The sequence below is a fragment of the Argentina anserina genome, chromosome 7, assembly GCF_933775445.1.
Source record: "Argentina anserina chromosome 7, drPotAnse1.1, whole genome shotgun sequence".
Classification (NCBI taxonomy): domain Eukaryota; kingdom Viridiplantae; phylum Streptophyta; class Magnoliopsida; order Rosales; family Rosaceae; genus Argentina; species Argentina anserina.
Window position 1 is genome coordinate 9,907,135 of NC_065878.1, and position 23,287 is coordinate 9,930,421.

Below are 23,287 nucleotides of genomic sequence, written 5' to 3' on the forward strand. Positions count from 1 at the left end.
GTAATGTATACTGTCACCACAAAGTTAGCTATGTCTAATGGCCAATATGGGAAGATATGGTTCAATGTGTCATATGCTGAAAGAACATGTGCACCATTCTCAATCTACAAGGATGTTACGACATTTTTGATTTTCCATGGAATACTAGGTTTTTTATTGGTAGCTGTAGGCACAATGGTCTAATTTCCACCACAGATTCATTTGAATTTCCAATAAATTCTTCTTCTAACTCTTCGGCTTTTGTTGGGAGAAAACGGTAGTAGAAGGTTTTCCTCATAGTAAGATTCATGAGAAGGGTTACCTACATTATAGACTTCAAAAACTAATGAATGAACTTGTGTTTTATACTAAATGAGAGTGCATTTTGGGATATTGGAATCTAATTGATATTTTCATATTCAGAATGCAACTAATGCAAAAGATTTATGTTGAATGAAGTAATGAAAGTTCCTTCTTAAACAATTGTCGAAAATATGTTGGGACAATGTAGAATCAATAGCTCAATAATGTATATAAAGAAAGAAAACCAATGGATATTTAGGATGCAGGGTTGAATGCATTTGTGTTATGAAAAAAAATTGATTAGAAGTCTTTAATTAACTTCATATCCTAAGGTCAAACTATCTTAAATGTTATTTTTTATGATAAGAATTTAACCCAAAAATTGATGTTGACTGGAACAAAAGCTGATATGTAGTACGTAATCTCGAACCTTCGAGACAACGCTAACGGTTGTCTTGTCATTGGAACGATAACATTGGCTGGATCAACGACTCAATCTGAGAGAATATATGGGAGTACATGAATACATCTCTATGACGCTTGAGTCAAAATCTCTCTTAGTTTTTTTTTGATGGAACAAAATCTCTCTTAGTTTATTGTAATGAGTATAACTGAAATCAGATGTCTTACTAGATCACACAACCTAGTCCTACTAGCTGTGATGTTTTCTGCTTGAATCCACTTATTCAAACATTTTTGTTCTTGAGGTTTCACACCAAAAAGCGTCTTAATGATTAGTTGGTAGTGCCCCAAGCACACATACTTTCACAGGAAGATATCGTTCGCTTTAGTCCCACATGTCAAACTAACATACCTCTGGTTCACATGGATTTGTCTAGGGCATTCCTCTTAGAACACATCTTGATGTAATGAGCTGACTTTGCACAAATAAATACAACAACTTGTCACTCCACTGGACGATGTGGTATACGTGACCTATTTGTCTACTAGTTTTCTAACTAGATGTCACAACTTGACTCCATATTATAGGTGCATAACAACAAACACCCCAACACAATCATAAATATATATCAATTCACAACAAGCACAACATCCTAAGCTGAGAAACGCTTCAACTGAAACTGTCGAGAACCTTAATTAAAATTCTAAAGCTATTAGCTCATAATTCGTGATCTCTCTAACTCCCACGTCGCCGTCATTTCGCCATGAAGATCACAAAGGTCCTTACTGTTTCTTGCTCCGGAAAGCATGAAACTTCCCGTCGCTGCTCAATCCATTATGGAACCCTAGATTCTGCAACATCATGTCACTTGCAGATGCGCGCTCTCATCCTTTGTTTTTTTTAATTATATATATATATATGAAATAATCAATTATTATGCTAAAACTAATATGTTCCGACTCCAACTCACTTGAGACACTTCCTCTCATGTTTTTAAGTTTACTACTATTATTAAATAAAATAAAATAAAATAAAATAAAAATTTCACTCCAAGTTGAAAACCAGGTGAGTAGGAGAGTAAAAAGTAAAAACAATTTTTGAGACAACACACTCGGTCCTCGTTTTTTAGGCGTTAAAAGCTCTTCAAACCAATTTCACGCGGTCTCTCTCTCTCTCTGTTCCTCTCCGTCTCCGTCAGATTTTGCGTCACACTATAAATTACGCACCAAACCGAAATCATCAAGGAGAAAACAGAAAGAGAATTTAGGCTCCGAGATCTCGATCTGCCCCTGATTCATCTCCGGCGAGATCTCGACCTTCCCCCCGATCCCCCACGCCTAGATCCATGGCTCCCGTCTCCGCTCTCGCCAAGTACAAGCTCGTCTTCCTCGGCGACCAGTCCGTCGGCAAAACCAGCATCATCACTCGCTTCATGTACGATAAGTTCGACAACACCTATCAGGTTACTTCACCTTTCTCCGATCTTCATGTTTCTCGGTTTCTACTAATTCAGTCGCTGCTTTTTGTAGTTTCTGATTTCAGTTACGAAATTTTGTTTTTTTGTTTTTATGAATGATGATCCAAAATTTTTGATAGGCTGTTTTGAGATTGTTTGGGATGAGTTTTCGACACGTCGATGTAGAATCTCACTGGAATTTTGTTGAAGTTTAGTAGGAAATGAGAGTTCTTTGGACGATGTAGTGGCTAAGATTTTAGCATGTGAGAAGAAAGTGCAGTGTTCTCAGACTACTGAGCAACATTCGTTTTCGGTAACATTAGAAGGCAGTGAAAAGTAGGAAAGAGCATTAGACAAAACATTCGTGGATTGTCTGGCAAGAAAAAAGCGATAAGCAAGTGATCGTGACCCTGGATCGATGAAAATGGGAAAGAATATAATTTCAAATGGGGCTAATACAAATCTGTACGAATAGTGTGAGTTTATGCTAAGTAGTGTGAGTTTATGAGAACTTTGTGGAAAGGAATTTCTTATTCATAGATATTGGTACAGGAAATCTATACAAATCAATTACACAGTTTTCTGCATAAGTAATCCGGAGGACCTAGGATTGTATATGTTTTGCGTTTATTTTTTTGGCAAAGTCCTTAAAGAATATTTTTTGTAAATGTTTGGTTGATGGCGTCCTTATTTTAAATCTAAATCTGAGAACTGCTAAAGGGCGTCCTTATTTTAAACATAGATACTTGTCTAACTTGTCATTTGTTCGGTTCATATTTCTGTCATTCTACACATGTCTGTCCCCAACACTTTGCTTATGCTGTACCTTTGATATTCAATCTTTCAGTTTTGTAATTACATGTTTATTTCTGACAATCAGGCTACCATCGGCATTGATTTTCTGTCAAAGACAATGTACCTTGAAGATCGAACTGTTCGATTGCAACTCTGGTCAGTCATTATCCTTTTCTCTGCAATTACTAGTTACCATATGTTAGTTATAAATTTTGTGTTCAGTTGATGGCATGTCACTCACGTTTCTGCATATAAAGTTAGACTTCTTGTTTACTTAATCCTCCCCTGGTATTGTCATTCTCCGACTTGTGTTCTAATTTGAGGACTGGGTTTCTAGGTTGCTTATATGCAGATTATCGTCTCTTAGAAATCACTAGTAGCCTTAAACGAAAGGTCCTTCTGAAGCACACAAAGTAAATGTAGTTTTCTTTCTCAACATTTGATTTTAGTGTTCACTGTTTGCCAATCTAAATAGTTTATTCCTTTGGTGAAATTTTTGTTTCGATTTATTTTCAAGTTTGGATGGAGTTTTTCCACCTGTCTTCCTCTGCGTAGATTTTTGGTACTTTTTGTTGTGTGGGTGGGAAAATGAAAGAGATACTTGCGTCATATCATATCCAGTGTCATAGTGGTATACATTATGGCAAAATAATGATAGGCACATTGCCAGCATCATATCAGGGTTGGCCATTTTTATAATATTATCCAGGACAAACCATTTTCCTTTCTTTTTCAGAACTTACTGTTCTTTGTTTGTTCTTCTGTTACGGTCTTGATAGCAATACTTTCAGGATTGGAAAGGCTTAATGGGTCTGCTAGAAGCCTGGAATCTGGCAATAAACCAATTAAATAAGGAGTGACAATCATTTAGACACGTCCAGAACCATCGTACAATTGTGATTATGGTGGGTTCTAGGATTGTTATGAACTCTTTCAAAGACGGAAAGTTGCAGAAGGTGGACGGAATTAGTGGGAGTGAATTGGATAGGTTGTAGGCTTGCCTATGATAAATTAACCTACTCGATATAGGAACTTTTACCGTGCAGAACAAAGGAGAATTGCTGAATTTTGATTCTTTCTGCTAGAACTGGCTGTACACTTTTCCAAAATAGAAATATTGAAGAGAACCAAAGAAAAATTTGTAGAGCTATTGAGTAATCTTAATCCAAGAAAAATATGCGCGCTGTAAGGGTCACAGACCAAAAAGGATAGTTAATTAGTTATTGTATAAATTATCATTGACTTTTGATAGTAGCAACCAGATAATGACGAAATACAGTTTTCAGCAAAGAAAATATAATTTGATGATTCGATTTCTGTCTTCTTTCAAGTATCTGAATTCTGCTTCTAACCTCATGAAGCAACAGTCTAATCACAGCTTGCCTTTGATGCTGCATCAATTACATTACTATATTTTGTTTTGGTACTTGAATGTCATCATTGTGTAGTTTCTTGGTGATTAGCATGGCTTCTTTGTTCTTACTTCAATTTTCCATGCCACAAGATAGGCATTTTTTACGTCCTGGTTAAAACATAACATCTTGAAATTTTAAACAGGGATACTGCTGGGCAGGAAAGATTCAGGAGTCTGATTCCGAGTTATATCCGTGATTCCTCTGTGGCTGTCATTGTATATGATGTTGCAAGTATGATCCCTCTCTCTGTCTCTATGTCACTAATTTATTTGAAGCCTAAAACTTGTTTTTCAAGTCTCAGTTTCTTCTCAATGACATTTAAAAAAGTTGTTGTGAAGAGTCCCGATCTATGATGAATTTGTCTTTGTTTGATATATTGTCATAGTAACTGGATGATCTGGAAGCTTATATCATTTGTAATTAAATCATTATATAATATTCAATGTTTGATGAATTTTACCAACTATTGTTGGTTCATTCTTATGGTATAGGCCGGCAGTCATTCTTAAACACTTCCAAGTGGATTGAAGAGGTTCGCACTGAGCGGGGAAGTGATGTTATCATTGTACTTGTTGGAAACAAAACAGATCTTGTAGACAAAAGGTAATGATTTGCTTAGTCTTTTGTACTAAGTTAGAAGAAAGTGATGTTGCAATTATGATCTCTCTGTCAGTAATTTTTGCTTTTCTGATTGCCAAACGTTGATTCATTAACCTGTTGTCTGAATGTGGGTTTTGGAGCATGATTTATTCTCTTGTTTAGATTAATGAGTTGTATATATACGATCAATGATAATTTTCTGTGTGTCTGTACCATTAACAGACACCTAGTGATATGGAATGTCAATGAGACGTGTTCATGTTTTATGTTGTTTATATGAATGGTATCGAAGGGGTATTTAGTTTAATTTATGCTACTTTTTCTGAAGCTAGTGCATCAATCTTCTAAATAGATTTAAAGGTATACCTCCTGAATGAACTTCTGAAACCAAATGCAATAATGGTAGAATTTGGAGAATGAGTACTTCTCTTACGAGGCTGATACAGATGTGTTAGCTGTGTCATTTTTTTTTATGGTCATATAACTGATATGAGATATGATCTCTTCTTAGTGAACATAAAACTAGACATACTCTCTGATATTTTATAACTTTGCCTCACCATTTTTAATAAACAATATGGTTTTAATTAAATTTTCGCAAAAGCACATTCATTAAAGAGCTATGCTTATTGAAGTTTTGCTATTTTAGAGGGGTGCAAGTAGATATTACACTAATATTGTATCTCATCGTCAATTAGGTTATCATTTTGCATCTGTTTATCTTGCCACTTCTGAACTCATCTTTGGGGCATGTTGTTGATAAATGACAGGCAAGTTTCGATCGAGGAAGGAGAAGCTAAAGCTCGCGACATGAATGTTATGTTCATTGAAACCAGTGCCAAGGCTGGCTTCAATATCAAGGTAAAGCTACATGTATCTTTAGTTACTGACATGATGGTAATGAAAGGCCTTAATGCATGTGATTATGTTGTGTGGGGCCAGTAGCAAATTACATCACTATTAGAACAGGGAATATGTTTCTTTGTAACGAGTCTATTCCAGACGGGCTTTCATTTATCTCTATTTGGGTGTCTAGAATTTATGAGAAAGCTCAGATGTATTTTTGTTCTCATGTCAGAATCAATTTAATCTTATGACTTATTGTGAATTTTCTTACAGTGGTTACAATATAAATTAGAATTTGAATAGGCTCAGATCAAAGTAAATGAAACAGTAGATTTTCATGTCATAACAAGAAGAGTTTGGCTAATTCATATTGTTAGCTTGTTATTGTCTTTGTTTGTTTTTTCACTTGTTTGTTAAATTTCTGCTTTTAACTTTTTAATCTCATTCCAGGCTCTCTTCCGGAAGATTGCAGCAGCCCTACCTGGAATGGAGACACTATCTTCTACAAAGCAAGAGGATATGGTTGATGTAAACCTCAAGTCCTCCAATCCGAATGCATCACAGACACAAGGACAGTCAGGAGGCTGTGCGTGTTGATCGTGGAATTACATGGTATTCAAACTCAACTTTTTCATCCCATTCTCATGTGCTATGGTGATCCAACTCTTTGTAAAGCTTAGATGTCGTCCCAAATCTGAGTTCCACCTTTTTGTAGCTTTGGAGGAGTTTCGTGTTTGTTTGATTGTTAAACAACATTTGCAGTGTCTAGAATACCAGAGACTTACAGACCTTAAGATAAAAGGTATAGAAGAAACATCTTTGTGTGATTGTAATTTATGCCCCCAGCGTCAGTTAAATGCTAGTTATCTCTATTCCAGCGATTTGTTTCTAGTTTTCTGTCTTTAATATTGATTGGGATATTACAGTGCATGAATGCCAACTTTGGCAATAGTAGTATACGAATGAGGTTATTGTTGTACCAGAAGTAGAGGGATTTGAATTTGATTTATAGATTCATTACAATTTGGATATCGACAACTGGTTTTTACTACATTCTATAGTGGTACTTATCCGGAATCTGCCATTGTAATTCAAAATGAGCTGGAGAAGATCAAATATTATCATGATTGTTGAAAGTTTGCCTCATGATTGGTTGCTATGTATAGGAAAATCTTTGAGATTCCCAGTGTTGGCGATGAAGTTATACACCCGTCATATATTTTGTGTATATAGGTGAAACTCTACGACGGAATTTTCAGGTGTAATACATTCACAAGGTCATGTAAAAAATAAAAACATTTACAAGGCGCGTCATGCAGGAAATATAAATTAGTAGAACACAGGATTATATGATTTATATCTGTTTGCTCAAACAACTTCTGTTATTGTTTGAAGTTTAGGTACATGTGAGTAACTCTATAAACACTATTAATTATCCAAAAAGTAAAAAATAATAATACATGTAATCTTTCTACCATCACCAACAGTCCAACACCAATATTCAAAGGCGCGGTAGTTTTAGATTTGGTTCAACTTACTCGATCAGTTCTTGTAATATCCAACATGCATCATTTTAGAATCGAAACATACGATGATTTGTTTTCTTACTGCCGATACACATTGCCTTCAACCTTTTGTTTTCTTCTAGTTGTGATTTATATGCTACCTCATTTAACTTCCCCATATCGATCAAAGCAGCGTTTGAAGCCTTCAGAGAAACATTCTCAGCCTGAAGTGTTTTCATTCTCTGTCGACTCTGAGCAACGGTAACTTGGTCCTCGGCCGGTGATGCATAAATCTTTTTCACGTCCCTCAACTTGCACTTCTTATTGCAATTCGGACACTTTGCGTTGGCCTTTTGTTGCTCAATCCATTGAGTTATACATGGTCTGCCGTATACATGGCCGCAAGAGTTTAGGAAGACTCTTTCGTGGTCGCCTTCATAAGGACACGGCAGGAAGCAAATAGGGCACTGGTCCAACGAATAGGGCACTCGGCCATGGGGAGGAGTACCGCATTGTGGATACGTTTGCGGTATATGATGCTGCATATCTTCTTCTGTGCCATCCGCGAGCATTCTCATTGCACAACCATTAGGATATTCGGATGTCATTGTGTTCGCGGCAGAGTACATTGTGGAATTTCTGAATGTCAGAGACTATTATAGTACGTACTATAATTTGAACCAACTCAATATATATATTAGCTAGGTTCTCATCGCTGAGCAGATAGTATTGTTCGTCACCTTAACTGATCCAATATAGAGGACGTACAAAAAACTAGATCAAATCAAAGATGGTTTTGCATGTTGAATTATGGACAAAGTCTTCCTCTTATATATAGAGCGCCAAACCAGCTAGGTTTCCCATATTATGCCTAATCCTATTTAGTCTGATACATCTCGTATTTCCATTAGTGGCATGGAAGGCGAGCGTAACTCATCTTTTTAGTGATGAAAGGAAATTCAAAAGGGAAGCAAATCGTTATGGTTATTGTTTAAACTTTAAACTCCACCCTGGCTTATGCCAAATTTCCCACTCGAATTAAATTTGATTATATTTTTGCTTTCTGTTAATCAAACGTATTTCACACATAATATTTGATAGTACAATCGATCCCAGATCTAAGATCGAAATAAGGAACAATTAATACTACATTCCTAGTAAATATAGCAAGCATTAATTTGATTTACGATCCTGCAGTATCAAACAAGGTATCGAGCTTATAAATATCTTTGTTAGACCATATTTGGAAATAAAACTTAAGATTTCGCTCCAAGATTCAATTTTGTATATATATTTATACTCAAAGCCAACAAGTCAAATCAGTACGTACAAATCAAACCTACATCCGAAAAAATTTGTTAGCCCTAGCTACAACCCTCAAGATCTCATGGCCATGAAGAAGACTTTGTTCTACAACTTCTTTCCGACCAAAGATGAAGAAACTGTGGCAGCGAAATTCCTTAATGTCAAAAGACACATAAGCTGCCAAGTAGTTGAAATCAGAGAGTTCGACTGTCGACCAACACTGTTGAAACCAATGGATCCATGGCAAATAAAAAAGGTTGTCAGAGTAGAGGAGATCGAAACTGGGATTCTCTATTTGTCATAGCGTGACACACTCGATCATATACTTCGATATTGGGATGTACAAATAGCCAACTTGGAAACAAATACTATAAATAAGAAACTATATGTTGAAATAGTAGTGGATCTTTTTGATCAATTCAGGCCATACAAGACGTATTCAGGTGTGAATATTTATTTGCGGAAGATGGCGAAAGATGATTATGAGTTCGTTTGTAAGTTAGGGTTGAAGAATTTGGTCGCTGATAAGCAATTTAGAGAAGGCGATTTGATCGGTTTAACTTGGGATCATCGATATGATATTTTTCAAACCAAGGTTTTGAGTAGCGGTAATGCAGCAAGGGATGCAATACTCTTGGATTGAGATCGAGCAAGTACATTTTCTCTCCATTGCATGCTTTAGGGTTAGGGAGTCTCTGTACTGAAATAGCTTAATTAGTCAAATCCACTTGACTTTATATATTTGTTTTTGTTTTTGTTTGTTTTTTGTAATGGTTTTGAGTTTGATGGATATGATTAATGCACGCAGTTGTGTTACTTGTGTATAAGGTTTTTCACTTTTTCAGTAATGTTGTCTTTGAATGTAAACAAAATGAACGTACATTAGTACATGCAATCCGCCAGGAATTAAGGTTGTGATATGAAAGCAATCTTATCAAAAGTATTGTCATAGGAATAGTAAGTCCTTACCCTAAAATGATGCATAAACAGGTCCAGAAACCAAACTAGGGGACAACATAAGAGATCCCAGGCTCCCAGCAGAGGAAGCTAGGCCCTCAGTTCCCAAGGGCGAGGTGGCGTGTGCGTTACATATCCTCTCCATTATTTCAGATATCCCAATCCTTGTAGCGGCTTTGATTAAAAGGTCCATCTTTTAGCTTTTAATTTGCTTCTTTCTGGGTTTTGTTGTTCTAGATCCAAAGAAAGATCTTGTTCTGCAATTACTGTAATGGTTCTTCAGTTAAATTATCCTAGCTCTATTAGGCTGCGTATTATGTAAGTAGCTGCGTGCTAGTCACGTGAGGCATGTCTCAGATTAGGGTGGAGCAGCTATGGATAAGAGCTCCACGTATTTAGATCTCATAGCTCAACATGGGATATAAATACTAAGTACTGTAACCCTAGTGTGGGGAGAGTATTGAAATCACAATCACATTTCTTTTTTTCAAGTCTTTCTTTTATTAGCTATTTCTAGATCTGGGAGCCAGATCCCTTATATCTGGTATCAGAGCCACTTCTGGGCACCATGGGAAGAAAGGGCGCTGCAGGAGGCTCTACGCTTCCTCCGGACGACACCAACAATCTCGAGCAGGAGTTGCAACAACACAAATCTCAGACTTTAGCTCAGATTGGGGAGTTGCAGGCCTCGCTCAACGTCTATCAACAGTCGATGAACAATTTTCGTGAAGAGATGATGGCAGAACTTAGAGCTATGCGTGAAGCTTCAGCAGCTGCAGCGGCGACTGAGGTACCAAGCAACACGATGGTCCGTTTTGGATCTCTACCGCCATCACCATCTCCACCTGGGCTAGGCTTGGGGACCAGAGCTGTGCCAACGACCATCTCTGCATCTAGTAATGATTCAGGACCTTCCTTACCTGTTGTTACTAGTGCTAATGACAATACTCAAGTTAATACTAATGGTAATAGAGATAGTGAAGATTTGCTAGCTTTTAACACTACTCAGCCTATTATTACCAATGCATCTGGGGCTGTTATGAACACATTGAGTGTTAGTAAGGTAGAACCGAGTGTGCCTCGTCAATGGAGCTTGGAGAAGGGTCAGGGTAGCAAAGGAAAGAATATTGTGCCTCAGGGGGAGCAGTCATCTAGTTCTGGAGGTCCTTTTGTGAGTGGCACTAGCACTAGCAGGTCCAGTGTACCACCAAGTGGTCCGAGACCAAACTTTCAATATGCTTACACTAATGGGGGTAACCCTATGTTCGCTAACAATTTTCAGCACAGTTATACTCCATACATGGGAACCAGTTTTGACAATCGTCTCAATCCAAATTTTGCCCCAAATTTTGCCCCAAATTTTGCCAATCCATACATGTTTACCCCATACACAGACCCTTATGCTTTACCACAGTTTCACCCTACCATACCTCAAACTAACCCTCTATTTTACCCACACCCACACCCACAACTACATATACCAACATACACACCGCCTACTACATACATACAACCAGGCAGTACTTTTTAGCCAGGCAATCAATTTCCAAGTACTTCTCATACGGCTGCAAGCAACCAGTGGGATCCTAGTTTACCTACAATGAAACAAATGAAGCTTGAATTTCAAGTATTCAGTGGAGGGGATCCAACAGAGTGGCTGAACAAGGCAGAACAGTACTTTGAGTTTTATCAAGTACCTGAGGAGAAAAAGCTTGCAATAGCTATCATGCACTTGACTGAGAAGGCAAATGATAGGTGGTTCATGTTCAGACATAAATTTCCTAGTTCATGGGCTGGTTTAAATGACCTTCTCATGAGGGAGTTCAGTGAACACACTACAACTGATTACCAATCAGCCTTGGCAAGGATGAACCAAACTGGCACAGTTGATCAGTTCATGGACCAATTCACTAGGCTTTCTAGAAGGGCCACAGGTTTCACACCATCATTGTTATTATCTCTCTTTATTGCAGGGTTAAAGGAGTCAATCCGTACTGGAGTGAAAGCACAAAAACCAAAAACCTTGTATGATGCATGTGAGTTAGCTAAGTTGTTTGAGGAAAGTGAGAACAGTCGAAGGAATCAGTTGAGATTGGGGTTTAATAATAGACCACCTCTAGCTCGACAGAATGTAGCACCTGCTATTGCCCCTCGAGTTCAAACCATACCAACACCAGCACAAGCTAGACAACCTGTGCAACAGGCTGCTGCTAATGGAGGAGTGGTTAGAAGACTCACTCAAGCTGAATTTCAAGAGAGAAGGGCTAGGAATCAGTGTTTCTTTTGTGATGAAATATTCAGGCCAGGGCACAATTGTAGGAGAGGACAAGTTCTCATGACCATTGAGATTATTCCGGATGAAATGGAGATACCAGGGCCTCAAGATGAAGCTGTAACAATTGATAGCGATGATCAAGATGAAGTTCTTAATTGTATGGGGGATGGTAGCAGTCAGACCATGCAATTAAAAGGACAATGTGGGAACAAACAAGTTCATGTCCTAATAGACTCTGGAGCTTCGAACAACTTCATTCATCCTGCAGTGATCAAAAATCTCAAGGTAGCAATGACAAGTATCAAACCAGTGAGAGTCAGGGTTGCCAGTGGTCAAATTATGGTTACTAGTACTATGGCACAAGTGGAAATGACAATGCAACACTACACTTTTTCAGCATATTATTATGTTCTACCTGTAACTGGTTGTGAAGTGGTCTTAGGAGCTGCTTGGTTGAGAAGGTTAGGTGACATTATTTGGAATTTTGAGCATATGACCATGAAGTTTGCTGAGTATGGTGTGAGATATTATTTACAGGGACAGACTGAAACTCAGGCTGCAGTGGTAAGCTGTAAATCTATGATTAGACTGTTGAGAAGGGAAAGGGAGGCCATGTTGGTCCAATTACAACCCTCCACAACAGCTACAACTGATGATATAACCAAACAACACCCAAAAATTCAACAGATCATGAACAAATTTGCTGAAGTTTTTGATACACCCAAACACTTACCACCAGAGAGACCTCAAGACCACCACATTGAACTACTCCCAAACACTTCTCCCATCAATGTCAGACCCTATAGATACCCTCACTTCCAAAAGGCTGAAATTGAAAAGATTGTGCAAGATTTGCTTGATAATGGAGTTATAAGGCCTAGTGTCAGCCCTTTTTCATCTCCAGTATTGCTAGTCAAGAAAAAGGATGGAACTTGGAGACTATGTGTTGACTATAGAGCCCTAAATGCTGCCACTGTTAAAGACAAGTACCCTATCCCTGTTGTAGATGAGTTAATTGATGAAGTTCATGGAGCTGTGGTATTCACTAAGTTGGATCTAAGGTCAGGGTATCACCAGATAAGAATGGCTGAAGAAGACATTGCCAAAACTGCATTTAGAACGCATTCAGGGCACTATGAGTTCTTAGTAATGCCTTTTGGACTAACAAATGCTCCTTCCTCTTTTCAGTCTGTAATGAATGATGTCCTCAGAGATTTTTTCAGAAAAACTGTTTTAGTGTTCTTTGATGATATACTAATATACAGTCCTTCTATGGAGCAACACTTCAATCACTTGGAGCAGGTGTTAGCTAGGTTGCAACAACATTCCTTAAAGGTAAAAGCTAGTAAATGCAGCTTTGCAGTTGACCAAGTTGAGTACCTTGGCCATGTGATCAGTGCAGCAGGTGTAGCAGTGGATCCAACTAAAATTGAATGCATCAAACAGTGGCCACAACCGAAGACATTGAAGCATCTCAGAGGTTTCCTAGGTTTAGCAGGATATTATAGAAAGTATGTGAGAGGTTTTGGGATAATTGCCAAGCCCTTGACAGACATGTTAAAAAAGGAAGGTTTTCAATGGTCAGAGAGAGCTATTCAAGCCTTTCAAGAGCTTAAACATGCATTGATTACTACTCATGTGCTAGCTATACCCGACTTTACTAGAGACTTTGTAGTAGAGTGTGATGCCTCAGATGTGGGTATAGGAGAAGTTTTATCTCAAGATGGCCACCCCATTGCCTTTATGATTAAAGCCTTGGCTCAAAGATACCTAGCTTTGTCTGTATATGACAAAGAGATGTTGGCAGTGGTGTCAGCTGTGCAGTTTTGGAGACCATACCTATTAGGTCACCATTTCACCATCATGACAGATCACAAGACTATTGAGTACTTCCTCAACCAGAAAATCACCACTCCAGCACAACAAAAGTGGTTGTTAAAGCTCATGGGATATGACTACACAATCAAGTATAAAGCTGGCAAGAACAATGTAGTTCCCGATGCTCTCTCTAGAGTTCCAGCTTTGGCTTCTCTCATGGGAATCTCCAAACCAGTGCATGATTTTGTACACGAATTGCAGCAGGCATGTTTACAAGATGCAGAAGCAGTAAACATCATGAGTTCATTGAAAAAAGGTGAAGCCATGAAGCACTACACACTGGTCAGTGAGCAGCTCTTGTACAGAAGAAGAGTCTTTGTGCCACAAAGTAATGAATGGAGGCAGAAGATCATGGACGAATTGCATGAAGGGTTAGTTGGCGGCCATGCTGGCAGATCCAGAACATATAAGAGAATTCAGAGAAGTTTTGCTTGGCCGGGCATGTTGAAGGATATTAAGCGGTTCATTGCTCAATGCCACACCTGCCAACAACATCACCATGAGACTGTATTGCCACCAGGGTTGTTACAGCCAGTTGCTATACCTGACAAAGCTTGGAGTACCATCTCAATGGATTTTATCGAAGCTTTGCCAACATCTGATGGTAAAACTGTGATTTGGGTCATTGTTGACAAACTAACAAAGTATGCTCACTTCATCCCTCTAGCTCATCCATATACAGCTCCTTCTTTGGCCAAGATTTTTGTGAAGGAAGTTTCTAAGCTTCATGGAGTGCCAGATAACATCATTTCTGATAGAGATCCCATCTTTCTAAGCCTCTTTTGGAAATCATTCTTTAAACTGCAAGGCACTGAACTTAGTAAGTCATCAGCCTACCATCCACAGTCTGATGGACAAACAGAGAATCTCAACAAAACACTAGAGCAGTATCTGAGGTGTGCAATTGGAGATAAACCTCACAGCTGGGTAGAGGCACTGCCTTGGGCTGAATGGTGGTATAACACCAGCCATCATGCTTCGATTAACATGACTCCATTTGAAGCTTTATATGGGTACCCTCCTCCTATGATTCAAGCATACCTACCGGGTTCTACTGCTGTGGGAGAAGTGGATAAACAGCTTAGGAGTAGAGATGAATTGTTGGCATTACTCAAGAAGAATTTGCAAAAGGCTCAAGCTAGACAAAAGGGGTTCTATGATAAAAGGCACACTGAGAGAGTCTTTGTTGTTGGGGATTTTGTGTATTTGAAGCTACAGCCATACAAGCAGCAATCAGTTCATCAAAGGAAGTTTCACAAGTTGGCAGCTAAGTACTATGGTCCATTTGAGATCACTGAGAAAATTGGTACTGTGGCTTACAGGTTGAAGCTTCCTCCCAGTGCCAAAATTCACAATGTCTTTCATGTCTCTTTGCTTAAGAAGAAAGTTGGGGATGCTGCTATAACCCAGGCCAAGTTGCCTCCACTTGTCGATCCAGGCAACAAAGATTGGAAGCCTGCTGTTGTGCTAGAAGTGAGGTTGGTGAAAAAGAAAGGAGTTGTTGCAGCTGAGTGGCTAGTTCAGTGGGAAGGTACTACACCAGAGGATGCTACTTGGGAATTGGCTACTGATATTGTCGCCAGGTTTCCAGATTTCAAGTTTTAATTCTATCAAACTTGAGGTCAAGTTTGTTGTGTAGGGGCCAGTACTGTAATGGTTCTTCAGTTAAATTATCCTAGCTCTATTAGGCTGCGTATTATGTAAGTAGCTGCGTGCTAGTCACGTGAGGCATGTCTCAGATTAGGGTGGAGCAGCTCTGGATAAGAGCTCCACGTATTTAGATCTCATAGCTCAACATGGGATATAAATACTAAGTACTGTAACCCTAGTGTGGGGAGAGTATTGAAATCACAATCACATTTCTTTTTTTCAAGTCTTTCTTTTATTAGCTATTTCTAGATCTGGGAGCCAGATCCCTTATAATTACCCACATCTTTCACCTGGTAAATACAAATAAACAAACGAATAATCGATCTAGAAAACAAACCATAAAAAGCCTCTGAAACTTTGGTTTAAGGATTTGACTAATTCAAAGATTGTTAGGGTTTCGGAATTCTATGATGCACCAGCCTTAAAACCCTAGGAGAAAAAGTAATTAGGTTAATTCTCGTTGCTTATTTTACTGATACTATCTATAATTGCGTTGTTTTATACAGAAATTGATCAGCTTGATTGATTTGGCTTACGCATCTCTTTATCATTAGTTTCTGACTTTCTGGTGGGGTGTGTAAGAGATGGTGGGGAAATTGCGGTATGTAACTATGTAAGTGTGTTCAAATTCTGTAACGATCGAGAAAGGAGGAAGCAGTGGTTGGGATTCTTGCATTTGAAGTTACAAGTGTCATTTCTAAGCTGATTCATAGAGTCCTAAAAGAGTTTTTTTTCTAGGATCATAAGAGATATCCAAAGGTTCGTGGGGGATAAACATATATGCTTGTGTCAAATGATGGAAATATCATCAAAGGTTTTATACGCGGTGAATTGTCCGAGAATATGATCCCTATAACAAAGTATGCATGTGGACAGGCTTGGGAAGAATTATTGTTCTGATCGATTATTGGTTGTAAGGGTTTCGAGCATTCTGTTAGTGATTTGATCAACAATGGTGAAGACACGTTTGGAAGGAGATCGATGAGCTAGCCAACAAGATGGAGAGTTTTATTTCAGTAAATGCAGATCTGTATGACTAGATGGCACACCTTTCACGTCTTGAACGTACTATGACACACATCACTGCCACCTTGGATGGTCTACTTTCAGTTGAGTTTCAGATGAGAACAAGGTAGAGCTGAAGCGGTTCAAGGTGAAGAATTTGAAAGCCGGGTCTTTGTGGAGCATGTCTCATGATAAAGTTGGTGTTCTTTTGGCAAGATCTGTCTTCACAATTTTCAGTCAAAATGAAGTTCCTCAACTCAGGGCAGATGCTGATCACACTAGTCCCCATCCTTCCATTTTCAGGTACAAGCTGTTGGATGCTCCACCCGGCACTTGGTGCTGCTGGCTTAGACCTGCACTATCCAAACATATATTGGCACCGAAATCGAACGTATTGTAAGATTTCCCTCGTGTGTTATATCGTGCAGGGATGACCTGTACCGTATGTTGCCTAGCTTGCTTTCTTCATCAGAACTCCAAGCTGCTGCAGCAAGTCGGAAGGTGTTGACGGCTGAAATATTAGGATCGTTGGCACCACTTGCTTATAATATGAAGAAATGGCACTTTCTTTATCGATCTGAATTGCCAATCCGCTCCGGTGATTCGATCAGACTCCTTGGTGGTTCTGTATACTAGGAATGTAGTATAGAATCGATCCCGAGATAGATCTGGAAAAGAGAGATTGTTCCTTATGGTTTTCGGAACAATAGAAATCGAGCTTATAATTACTCCTAACTTCATTAGACCAAATCAAATTTGGAAACAACACTTAATATATTTATACTCAGAGTCAAGTCAATCACTACCAAGCAAAGAGATATACAGTATATCAACCGCAATTCGCACTATTGAAAAGATATATTAGCCCTAGCTAGCTACAACCCTCAAGATCTCATAGCCATGAGGAAAACTTTGTTCTACAACTTCTTTCCGACCAAAGATGAAGAAACCAAGGCAGCGAAATCCGTTAATGCCAAAAAGGACATAAGCTGCGAGGTAATTGAAATCAGATAGCTTAACTATCGGCCATGGTTAAAGCCAAAGGATCCACGGCACGTGAAAAAGAATATTGTCAAAGCAGAGGAGATCAAAACAGGGAATTTTCAGACCAAGGTTTTGAGTAGAGGTAATGCAGCAAGGGATGCAATACTCTTGGACTGAGAGCGAGTACGTTTTCTCTCGTTCACATGCTTTTATGGTTAGGGAGTCTATGTACTGAAATATCTTAAGTTCATATATATATATATATGCAGTCTCTATACAAAGAGTAAAGCTTCACTCTGAAATTATAGAGTGAAGTTCTAATTTTGACACATTTCGGTCAAATTTTTTCACCATAAGCGATTCAATATTTAGGTATGATATTCAAGATCATCTCTACAAAATTTCATCTAATTCGGACATCGTTAAAGTATTGAAATTAGATTAAATCAATGAATGATTTAAAACTGTACAACGTGAACCGTTCGTGTAGATCTCAATTTTTTGAAAGCTCAAACCATTGTCAAATTGGATGAAACTTTATAGAGATGATCTTAAATAACATACCTAAATAATAAATCGTTTATGGTGAAAAAATTTGACCGAAGAGTGTACCAAAATTGGAACTTCACTCTGTATTTCATAGTGAAACTTTACTCTGGATAAGTAATATATATATATATATATATATATATATCTTAATTAGCCAATCCATTTATTTGTTTTTTTAATACACATGGTTTTTGAGTTTGTTGGATACAAATGGAGTTTGGTATATGCTATTTCAGTAATGTTGTCTTTAAATCGATCAATATGTAAACAAATAAAGGAACGTACAATACATGCAATCGATCCAGGAAATAATTAATCACAACAAGCAGTGTATATAATGTCATATATAGGAATTGAAGAATGCAACAGATATTAGTCCTTCAATTCCTCCAAAAAGAAGACTAATCCCATGCATGCATAAACAGGTCCAGAGCTATTAGTAGGAGTCTGCACAACAGCGTTCATAGCAACTGGCTTAGTTATATATTCAATATTGCTTCTTCAAAATTTTTATTTTCTTATTGATCCTTCAAATTCAATTTAGAGGGTGAGTCCAGCATTCTTATGCCTAATTACCATTTGTAAAATGAAATTCAATCATTCTTCTATCTACCATTAAGCACTAAATTAATACAATCCCCCTAATTTGCTTTTAAAATTTTAAGAAAAGATGAAAAAGAAGATAATGAAGTTATCATTTTGAAAAAAATAGTGGAGTTGCGGTTAGAGCCCACTATTTGAAAATTCCTCCCACACTAAATTACTTTTTATTTTTCTTGTTCTAAACATTATCTATTAAATATCATAGTTTTAGAATTTTAATAAATGAAGGATCAATATGGTATTTCCTGATTTGTGGTTGCGTTACTTGCGTATGTCAAATTGCTTTGATATGTAGAGATGAGCTCAATTATTTTCCATGATCAACGTATACCCGTTTCCAAATTTTTCCAACGAAGACACACGTAGGATAATAGTAGGTTTAGAACACATAAGACTAAAGCATATTCATGTGATCCCAACACCAATATTACAATATTGATCTTCTATTTTTTTTTTTACGACAATACGCGTAAGATGTTAGAACAACAAAACCATGTCAAAATTGAGAGACATGATAATCAAAGTTTCGAATATGATTTCAATTTGTCAAGTTTTGAGTTATAACTTACGAGACCCACTACGTGTGTGTTCATAGAAGTGGGCACTTATATGGGGGAAATTATCTAAGAGAAAAGTTTTTTGCCGATAACCTTTTTTAATAATTCTAATCTAATTTTATTTTAGAATAATATATGGTATATGAAGTTTTTTGACTTTTGACTTGATAAAGTGAGTTAGAGTTATAATAGTGTATATATATATATATATATATTATCAAGTGAGTTAGAGTTAGAGTTATAATAGTGTATATATATATATATAAAAGGTAAAAGTGTAAAACTTTTAATTAATTAAAGCATGTGCGAAACACGTGACATAAAAGCTTTTGTTCAGAAGCTTCAGCAGCCCCCATTTTTTCACCAAAGACCTTCAGAGAGAGAGACAGAGAGCTCAGCAGAAAGCCAAAGGAGTGCGAGTGAGTCAGTGAGAGAGACATGGCGCTGAGAGCAGTGGTTCTGCGTCACGTGCGAGTTCCGGTTCAAGCCCTAACCGGCGGCGCCAAGTGGGGCCCACCTTCACTCCGGTGGATGTCCTCGCACGACGATCATCTCACCAAAAACGAGGTCACCGAGAGGGTCCTCTCCGTCGTCAAGTGCTTCCCCAAAGTCGATCCCTCTACGGTAATCGCCCCCTTTTTCCGATTTCGATTGAATTGAATTGTTTCAATTTTCGATTTAGGGTCCGAATTGGGGGGTTTCGGATCTAATTGACCCGTGTTTAGGACTTGATTGAGTCTGTAAGTATGTTTTTATAATGTTAGAAATCTGTTTTGTGTAGCAAGATTATTTAAGTGTTGTTCTAAGTGTGACCTTTAATCGTGCCGAAATGTGCTGCATTGTGTTTGCCATTGTTTTGGTGGTAATTTGGATCGATTTTTTAAAGATGTTTGCTACGAATGAATTATTGAAGTGATGTGAGATGAGTAGAGGGTGTGCTTCTGTGTGCATACTGGTTCTAAGATAAGTAGAAGAGCTCGTTCAGGCTTGGGGAGGATGACCAGCTCTGGGTTTGAGTGGGAGTGCATTCCTTACTAACAACTTATTTATAGATTCTTCGCCGGATTTGTTGACTGAACGATAAACTTTATACCTGATTTCACACTCGGCGCGCTGTTTGTTTGTTTGCTTGCTTGCTTTGATATTTAATGATACGAGCTTAGAATTTGTGTTTGGAATACCTACTTAATAGGGAAAGGTGAAGAGGAGTTAGTGCCAATATTCTGTCCTGGCCACCCAGCGCTTGTTTTGGCCATGAGGGTTGATATTAGATGAAAGGATTCCTAGATTTTTGTATCAATTGGAATGTAACGTCCATTCTACATCATCTGTCTTTTTGGAATAAGAATAGGCACAAGGTATATAAATAATAGACAGGCATATAATGTACATTCTTCATCATCTTTGTTCTGATTGTAGATTTTGTATTGTTCTTTTGTTGGGCTTGTACTGATGATGAATCTTTGTACAGTTTAAAATCTGAGTAAAGTTCTAGAGTAAACTGGGATAATGTTATTATTTACAAGAAAATGCACTGGTACGAGGTATAGATTGATTCCTTGGCATGTCATAGGTCAATTCGTGAGGCAAATTTTCTATTGATAATGAAACTTATATCAGCCATGTTAAAGTAATGTTACATCAATGGTAACTTTATAATGAAACTGAAATTGTTGGTCTCTTGAAATGAAACTTTGACGTTAGTCTTTTTGTACAGAGACCGTACCACAATTTTGGTCCTCAACCACTTAGATCCGAAGATATCGGGTTTCATAGACAGAGGTGGATTAGGAATGATTGGTCTGCATGTGCATTACTCGGCTATCAATTTTAAAGTTCTAAATAAATAGTACCAGCTAAGAATCAAATTAACAGTACTCACAGATCTATGTAGATATTTACACTGTTTGACAGCAGCCTCATAGATGCAATGGCATAATGCTATTTTACCCATTGCAAGTGTTCCTCTTTTCTCTCTGGTTGCATCTCCTTATATTATTAGTATAAACATCTTTCACCCTTTCTGAATGTCTTTTTCTTCTAATCAATGAATTGCCTTGTTTTGGTTGTCACTTCTAGGATTACTGATTATTCTGCAATTATCTACAGGTGACTCCTAATGTACATTTCCAGAAAGATTTGGGGTTAGATAGCTTGGACAATGTGGAGATTGTAATGGCTCTAGAAGAAGAGTTCAAGCTTGAGATTCCTGACAAGGAAGCGGATAAGATTGATTCTATAAATCTAGCCATTGAATACATCTATAACCATCCAATGGCTGGGTAACTATATTTAGCAGCAGGCCTGTCTCATGAAATGAGCTGTTGCAACGTATTTTTGTTATCAGTCGTGTGACATTTGTAGGAATTTGCTCATCCTGTGGGCTGGAAATAATATGCATGTATCTTCCTGGAACTGCTGTTAAACGTCTTTCCAATGTTTCGATTGTAAACAGTGACATGCTCTATCCAAAGAGTTTTCAGGACTGGTTGTGTTCCTGTTCATGTTTTAAGTGCGCTGTTTCATTATATGGTTTCACTTGGTTTCTCGTAGTTGATGCGTCTTGGAGTTAAATGTGCTCATGTGCATGCATCCAAATAGTCTTATGGCTTGGCTGGTCACAATATGAAATTATGAAGACAACTTGTTTTGATTTTCTAGTGATTTCTGTTCCTGAGAGCTTATGTGAAAGCCATTTATTTGTTAGAACCACATGAAAATGTTTGAGAGCGTAGAGATTTTGGGATACTGATGTGGAAATGCTTTTCAGAAAGCACTTGCCAAACTTTCCAAGTTTTTGTAGCTTTTTAATAGCACACATTACAACTTACAAGAAGCCTCTTGTTTTCTTTGGAAGCTCTTCACAGTTTGAAAGTCACTCTTGACATCCATTAATTTTGGACATCGCGTGCAGTTTTCTATCTTGATGCAAATGTAGAAGACAAAGGCGGAGGCACGTTGGTGCCTACTACCTCCCGTGCACCAGTAGATTATCTAATTAGTTCTTCTACAGCTGGTTCCTTTATCTATTCTTCTAGGCTATTAGTGCACTGGTTCGAATCCTTACAGCAGCAGTGTTTTTTTTCATTTCATTTCATGTTTCTTTAATCAAGTATCTTTATTTGATTTTTTTGGTTTCAATATTGATGAATACCAGTATATGTCTTTTATTTTATTGAAGATCTTACATAATCAAGTTCGTAACTTTTTTAAATTGTTTCATCATAAAAAAACACATTTTATAAACAAATTACTTCAAGTTTTTTCACAACCATCTTCATTATTATTTGTTTACAAAAATTTGTGCATCACTAAACTAAAATTTCATTTCTGTCTCTGCCACTGGTAGAAGATACAACCCTTTGTCTTTTTGAATGCACTAGGCCTTGTTTATGAGATTCATACCTGGAAAAGAGGTCTCTTTTTGAATGCACTAGCCCTTGTCTATGAGATTCATACCCTGAAAAGAGAAATTTGAATCAGCACTGGTACTATTTCTTGATGGAGCCTTCTCATCCATTTATATTACTTTGGCAAAGTCGCATTTCAAAATCTTTACATTTTCTTCAAAGTTTCAGAAATCTGTACATCTTTAACATTTTGAATTGACAGTACCTCATCAATCATCATGTAGCTTAGCTTAATGTTATGAAATGCTATAATGTTGTTTTAGCATTAAAGTCTAAGATATCAACCAGAGTAACTCTTTCTTGAAGTAACTCCAAAACACAGATTTGTGTGACTTCCACCTCCCCAAAATTATATATATATATATATATATATATATATATATATATAAAGCTCATACTGGTTTCAAATGTACCAAAAAAAAAGTATCTATAGAATGGGTTCCTAACCCATAAAGAATTAAAGATAAACAGCGGTTTGGAGCCAGTTGTGCTTAATAGATGTTGTCATCCGAAAGTTATCATATCCTTCAGATACTAATACACCACATCACATATAGCAATCAATGCACACATGACACGTGTAGAGTTCTGCTTGGATCAACAGCCAGATTTTCATCCAGGAAGCAATATGCTATTACATAATACAGCGTTGCCAGGTTTTTACCTCATCATTTGAGAGACTTCTTTCAAGAATTGCGCATGTCTAGAATCCTAGCTACCTATTAATCCGAAATTGCATAGCTTTCCATAACCCTAGCATATCGAGACTGAAACCAACACATCAATAATATGATGAACAAATTTCAAGCACA

The 23,287-nt window shown here is 37.6% G+C and overlaps 2 protein-coding genes across 2 annotated transcripts; both read left to right on the forward strand.

Moving 5' to 3' along the window:
• The first annotated feature begins 1,863 nt into the window (after positions 1 to 1,863).
• LOC126802037 (ras-related protein RABH1b) lies at positions 1,864 to 6,676 on the forward strand. Its single transcript, XM_050529565.1, has 6 exons — positions 1,864 to 2,147; positions 3,022 to 3,092; positions 4,494 to 4,582; positions 4,843 to 4,954; positions 5,722 to 5,812; positions 6,248 to 6,676. Exons 1-6 carry the CDS (start codon positions 2,031 to 2,033, stop codon positions 6,392 to 6,394), a joined length of 627 nt encoding a protein of 208 aa, XP_050385522.1. The 5' UTR covers positions 1,864 to 2,030; the 3' UTR covers positions 6,395 to 6,676.
• Positions 6,677 to 19,427: 12,751 nt separating this feature from the next.
• LOC126802385 (acyl carrier protein 1, mitochondrial) lies at positions 19,428 to 21,563 on the forward strand. The gene is made up of 2 exons (XM_050530005.1): positions 19,428 to 19,689; positions 21,175 to 21,563. Exons 1-2 carry the CDS (start codon positions 19,504 to 19,506, stop codon positions 21,349 to 21,351), a joined length of 363 nt encoding a protein of 120 aa, XP_050385962.1. The 5' UTR covers positions 19,428 to 19,503; the 3' UTR covers positions 21,352 to 21,563.
• Positions 21,564 to 23,287: the final 1,724 nt, after the last annotated feature.